Here is a 6,576-nt window from a genome sequence, read left to right as displayed (position 1 = left end):
GTCAGCTTCCAGTCCCCGCTTTAACACTTGCAAGCTGTGTGACCTTGGACAGGTTACTTGACTTCTCTGTGCCCCATTTCCCTCATTTACTAGAGGCAAATAATAAAATATCCGTTGTATTGCATTCACTGTGTTTTAATTATCATCTACATGGAGTAAATCACTCCATTAGTCTGGGGTATTCCAATTGTTTCAGCATAATTACTAATAATGACCTCTTTCATGACCAAAAGTGCCCTGGTTTCATCCTACCAGTCCATATTTGGCAGAGGAAGTGGTTTGAGCTGCAGATGGGTGAAGTCACTTGTCCCAAACCACTCCTTTGGTAAATGGTTAAATGTAGAATTTGAGCCCACTTCTGTCTGCCTCCCAAGCCTTTGCTCTGGCCCCTCCCATCCACATAGATGTCCGGTGTGACTTCACCAGTCTAACTCTGGCCTACCATTGCTTCCCCTCAGGATCCCTACCCCAGCTGTGGAGCCACCCTCCTCCCATAGACCTATGGAAGGCCTCAGGTCCTTCCCACCCCTGTGGCTATACTGACTGGTTACTCTGAATGCTCCACGTTATTGGGCACCACCTATTTGGGGCCCTTAGCTTTCTTCTTGGCCAAGGTCACAACTTGGTGGGGCCTGATCCCTATCTGCTGCCCCAGGACCTACCTGAGATGAGCCTGGGGCTGGCAGAGCCTCTTTGCCTTCCCTCAGGCCTTATCTCCCAGATAAGAGTCCTCACTCTTGCCAGGGAGTTCTCTAGCTCCTCCTTCTCACCCAAGTCTGACCATTAGCCTCCGAATCCTGAAGCAGCAGCAGACTGGCTCCACCCAGCCTGTGGAAGCCCTCCCTGCTGCTGACCACCAAGCCTGCCTCCTCCAAGAAGTCTCTCTAAGGACTCATTCATTCATTCAGCAAACCTTTCCCTGTCTCTTACTCCCAGGCCCCCTGTGGTGACTCTGCAGGAGGTAAGAGCCAGAGGCCTTGAGCCTGGGTCTTGTTCTGCTTCAGACCTACTGCGTGACTGTGGACAAGACCCTCTCCCGCTCAGGATCTAACTTCCCTAAAATTGAGGGTTTTGGGTAGAGCAGTGGTTCTCAAAGTGTAATCCTGGGCTCACAACATTAGCACCACCTGAAAACTTACTAGCAATGCAAATTCTCAGGTCCCACACCAGAGCCAGTGAATCTGAAACTCACTTCTGAAGAGCGCACAAATCTGGGGCCCCTTCCTTTCACCTTGAAAAGATGACAGCAAGATATGACCTTGGACCCAGACATTGCCCTACAACCTGAGCCAGTCACATAACCAGTGAGGCCTCACTTTCTCAAGTGGATGATGGCAAGAATGCGGCCATACCCATCCTAATGCTACCTCACAGGTAATGCTGTGAGCCTCGCCTCCACCCTCCCTCCATCTTCTCCGCCTCTGCCCCAGCCTGCCCCATCCTGGCAACTGGACTTACTGCTGAGGGCAGCCTTCATCTGCTCCTTGCTGTTGGCAGCGTGGTACCAGGTGACCAGCAGGCCATCCCTTTGGCTGATCTGACCCAAGCTTAGCAGGTAGTCCAGCATGTCTGCATCAGAGCGGCAGGTCCCATCCTGTTCACAGCCTGGAATCAAGGCCAAGGAGGCCGTTAGCATCAGTTCTTGCCCAAGCCCAAGGCTCTTGTCTGTACATCCTACTAACCCTCTCTGGGCCCTGGGGCCATGTCCAGCCTGCCATCTAGCATAGACAGTGGACCCCAGAGTCATCAGTGCTGTGAGAGAGAAACATGTGGGGTCCTGAGCACAAGGATGCTCTGGGCCAGCCTGGGGACATTGGAAAGTTCACTGATAAGGGAATATTTGAGGGAGACCTAGAAGGATGGGTGTGTAAATTTAACCAAGAGAGGGGACTAGGTTATTCCAGACAGAGAGGAAAGTATAAGAAAAAGGGTTGGCCATAGGAAATGTGGTTGCTTAAAAGAATGGCCATTGCTCTGGTACAGATACAGAGAAGTGAGATAGGACAAGATTGGAAAAGAGGGCTGTGATCTGGCTGTAAAGGACCCTGGGTACCAGCAAAAAAAATGGGGTGTGTGCTGGAGATAGCAAACAAGGCTGTGTTTAGAAAGTGCTCCTTAGTGGCAGGGCGAGCATGGATTGGCGAGAGCAGGCTGGTGGCAGAGACTGTGTGGGAAGGGGCAGGCTGAGGCAGGGGTCCAGCAGGAGAGGGGGAGCTGAGAGGTTAGGGTGAGCAGGGAATGGAGATAGAGGATGGGAAGGAAGAAGCCTCGAGGCACAGGACTCTTCAGTCAGGAGAGGAGGCTGCTCCCAGGTCCCCATGTGGATGGAAGGCCCTTCATCAGGAGAGGGTGCAGGGGTGTGAGGGTAAGTTCAGCCCAGTCCACTGAGTGTGATGCCTGAGTGACCTCCATGGAGAGTTCATCTGGGAGCACGGAAGGATAGCTGAAGCCTGGTAAAAGAGGAAGGGAAACAAAGTTAATGAGACTGTTTTTTGGAGATCAAATCTTGGTGGGCTTGGTGATGGGAGAGGCAAGTAGAGCTGTGGATGGAGGATGTTTTGGTAGTCAATTCGAAAGGAAACCAACTCTGAACACTCATTGGAAGGACTGATGCTGAAGCTGAAATGCCTGTACTTTGGCCACCTGATGAGAAGAGGGACTCACTGAAAAAGACTCTGATGAGGGGAAAGATGGAAGGCAGGAGGAGAAGGGGACGACAGAGAATGAGATGGTTGGATAAAACCATGGACTCAAAGAACATGACTTTGACCAAGCTCTGGGAGAGAGTAAAGGACAGGGAAGCCTGGTGTGCTGCAGTCCATGGGGTCGCAAAGAGTCAGAGACAACTTAGCAACTGAACAGCAGCAACAATGGGGAGGAGAGCAGAGGCCAACAGGGCTGTCAATGGGGACGGGACCTTATGGGGGCAAAGAGTGAGGGATGGGGAAGAAAACCAGATAGCACGGCTGGGGGCTCCTACCTGGCAGGATGGTGTGTTTCTGCAGCAAGAAGCCCATGATCATCGCAGTGGCAAACACCAGAACCGCAATGACACCACCGACAATGGTCCACTTCCAACACCCCTTGTTTGCCATGATGACCCTCTGAGGGGAATACCCCTCAAAGGGCAGAGTCTCCTGAGGCTCTGAGAGCTGGGATCCAGAGGGAGGAAGGAGCCTTGACAGCGCTTAAATCTCCTCCTGGCAGAACAGCTCCTGCAGGCATGGAATGTCCCAAAAGGCAGCTTTGGAGGCCCCGCCTACCTCCCAACCTCCTCCTCCTCCTCCGTCTCTTCCAGGATCTTAACAGGTCAAGCAGAAAATCCTGCCACCTCCAAAATGACCTTTGAGCACAGTAAGAGACAGCAGCAAATGTTAGATGGAGCCCACCGCTGCCCTCCCCCACCAGCAACCTGCTGCCTGTCTGCTCCAGCCTGAGAGTTGGGGGGCCAGGGATCTGGACCCAGCTTGACCTTGCTTTCCTAAAGACCTGGAGGTTTTCTTCCCCTGCATAGAAGGAGGCCTTCCTTCTTTCTGCCCTGCCCCAGGGAGTCTGGAAGGTCAGGCAAGGGTGAGTGACAAGAACAGATTAGATCTGCCAGAGGAACGTGAATTTTCCTTCTATCCCAGATAGATTAGTGGCTTGTTGGTCTAGGGGTATGATTCTCGCTTAGGGTGAGAGAGGTCCTGGGTTCAAATCCCAGACGAGCCCTACTTTGGACTTCCCTGGTGGCTCAGATGGTAAAGCATCTGCATACAATGCAGGAGACATGGGTTCAATCCCTGGGTCGGGAAGATCCCCTGGAGAAGGAAATGGCACCCCACTCCAGTACTCTTGCCTGGAAAATCCCATGGACAGAGGAGCCTGGTAGGACAGTCTGTTGGGTTGCAAAGAGTTGGATACGACTGAGCGACTTCACTTTCAGATAGAAGTGAAGATAGATGGATAGAATTGGTAGAACTGGCATGCTGACCTGGGCTGCTGCAGGCCACTTCTGAGTCCACAGGGGAGGGACTGGTCACTGCCTGGCCCAGAGGGTGTTCTGTGGTTCCCGGTGTGGGAAAACAGAGACTGTCCCTATTTCAGAGACCCTGGAGTTTAAATCAGTCCAAGAGCCAACTGCCATGTGCATGGGGAATTGGGGCAGAAGTGTACAGAGAAATCCAGCAGGGGCCTTGATTACTTGAGTGAGTGTGTGTGTGTCTGTGTGTGTGTAAGAGTGATTAGAAGGATGCCCAGGTGGGCAGATCCAGGGAATCTGGGACCTAAGGAGAAGGTCGGGAGGGAGTTTGGTTCAGGTATCCTCAGGTCATGGGGGCTCCAGGAGTCCCTGAAGAGCAGCTGCCCAGGAAGGAATTGGATGTAGAAGTCTAGGACTCTGGACCAAACATGAACTGTGAGCATCTTTTCCTGCTTAAGGCAAAGATAGAAGGGGGTAGAGGCAGACTTTTGGGGACCACAGACTTTAGGGCTGGTGGGGGAAGAGAAATTGGTTAAGTGTTGTGGGACAGAATGACAAGAGGTGGGGAGGGACCAGGAAGCCAATAGAAGGGTCACTTAGAGAAGAAAGGGGTGGTCATCTGTGCCTGGAGATGGAGGCCCATAAAGACAGCAAGGCACTGCCAGACTTGCCAGTAAGAGTAAGGATGATGTTGGAGACAGTCTAGAACTTAGCTCTTACAATCGACTAGGCTTTCCACATACAAACAGCCTTTGTTTTGTTGCCAAAATCTTGGCTGTCTGTGCACCAATTTCAAACAGAAATACGGAGACAGTTATGGGGGAGAAGGAAAAAGTGGCTTTATTACTTTCCCAGGCAAAGGAGAAACACAGCAGGCAAGCTGCTCAAGAAGTGTGCCCCACTCTCTGATGACCAGGGAGAGGTTACCTAGTCAGGCAGGAGTATGTGATAAGGATCAGGGCAGTAACGGTCTTCATTCCTTCTTCTGCAGTTTCTAAAGGGAGGGGCTGCTGGCAAGATTAGGGCGTTTGCAGGGTCTCAGGTGATCTAGTCTCTTATCTTGATGAGCCTCTATGGTCCCTTTAATCTTGCCTCAGGTAGTTATGTTGCTGTTCCTCTCTTGATCAGCAACTGTTCTACCAGTTGGAACCAAGAGGTCATGGAGCCTGGAGTTTGGCCTATAAGAAATGACAGACAAAGAGACCTCAGTGCCCAGGTACCCCACAGGGCCCTGCTTGGCATCCGCTTTAGAACTGTGTGCTTATTTAGTCTTTGTGACATTCTTGTGGGGAAGTATAACTCCTGCATCTCAGATAAGGGAGTGGGAGTCGGTCAGCAGCAGAGCTGAGGTATAGGCCTGGGTCTTTCCACCCAGCAGGCTGTGTGTTGTCCATCCCTGGAAAGGATGCTGGTAGATTCTGAGGCACTCAGCATAGCAGCCTCTCTCAGCTCTGTGGCCTCTGCAGGCTGCCTTTGAGGAAGAGGGTCTTTATTCAGCTCTGGCTTTTGGCAGGAGGAAGACTTCTGGGTTGGTCTCCAGGCCACAGGACCCCATTGCCCATGACACTCCTCATGAGACAGAAAACTGATGTTGGTACTGAGCCCCACTCTGTGCCCAGTACCATGCTAGCTCTGGGGACCCATCAGCCCCCTGTGACATATGGTAGGAGAGGAGAACATGGGGGCTGTCAGGGGCTCCAGCATCTCTTAGGTGGAGCCACTGTTCTAGAGCTGATGCTGCGGGAGTGTGGGGTTACAGCCTGTAAGACGGGCTAATAGCATGGCCTCCGAGGTGGGACCTGATGGATCCCTGATGAGCACAGGGGAACTGGGAACCCCAGCCTCCTGGGCAGGCCATGTGACTTTCAGGGGAGACGTGGAGGACTTAGAGAGCCATGTGGGACCAGGGCTAGGAAAGGCTGTTCTAGATGAGGGGGCAGTGTGTGTGGAGGGAGCAGAGCATGTGGGAGAAGGGCTTGCCCAGGAGGGCAGCTGTGCAGTGGGGCTGGACCCTGCCAGGTGGGAGATAGGGATGCTCAGGGGAGAAGGCTGGGGAGGCTAGCAGGGCTGGGTCACCCTGATAAAGAGCTTGACTCCAACCAGGAGGGCATAGGGAGCCTTCGTCTGTGGGATAAGCAGGAGAGGGACATGCTCAGCTTCGCATTTTGGAGAATGATTCTGGAAGCTGTTATTGAGGAATGGCTGGAGGAGGCCCCCCTCCACACCTCTTATCCCCCCATTCCCTGTCACAGAGCCACATGACCTCCCAGGCCATTCCACTCAGAACAACCACAGGTCCACCTAGACCCAGCTTCTCTTTCCTGGGTTACTTCAATTACCCACACCCTTACTTGAAAACTGTCTTTTCGGTGCCAAGTCAAAAGACACAACCAAGCCAAAGATCCAGAGGAGGATTTATTACTTTCCCAAAGCAACGTCTCCAGGAACAGCAAAATAGGAGCAGTTGTACATGTGTGTTTATGAAGGGGCTTGAGCAGAGGAGAATTCCCCATAGAATTGAGGCAAAAGATGATGGAGTCCAAGTTTTAGTTGACTGAAATCATGAAGCTCAGGAAAGGTCAACATCCCATCCTCCGCCTGGGTGGAAGCCTTAG

At 52.4% G+C, this 6,576-nt stretch overlaps 1 protein-coding gene and 1 non-coding gene across 2 annotated transcripts in view; one reads left to right on the top strand and one right to left on the bottom strand.

Moving 5' to 3' along the window:
- The window catches only part of LOC104993748 (protein FAM151A-like), a 12,643-nt gene extending 10,992 nt beyond the window's left edge, over nt 1-1,651 (bottom strand). The window contains 1 exon segment of the mRNA XM_010847127.1: nt 1,459-1,651. Within this exon segment, the coding sequence (XP_010845429.1) occupies nt 1,459-1,636 (178 nt within the window). The 5' untranslated portion in view covers nt 1,637-1,651.
- A 1,988-nt stretch (nt 1,652-3,639) lies between these two features.
- On the top strand, nt 3,640-3,711 carry TRNAP-AGG. Its single transcript has one exon. It is a non-coding gene; the product is annotated as a tRNA-Pro (tRNA).
- Nucleotides 3,712-6,576: the final 2,865 nt, after the last annotated feature.

This window comes from Bison bison, unplaced genomic scaffold (genome assembly GCF_000754665.1).
Source record: "Bison bison bison isolate TAMUID 2011002044 unplaced genomic scaffold, Bison_UMD1.0 scf7180017864244, whole genome shotgun sequence".
In the NCBI taxonomy this organism is placed as follows: domain Eukaryota; kingdom Metazoa; phylum Chordata; class Mammalia; order Artiodactyla; family Bovidae; genus Bison; species Bison bison.
This window is presented reverse-complemented; position numbering and strand designations above follow the sequence as displayed.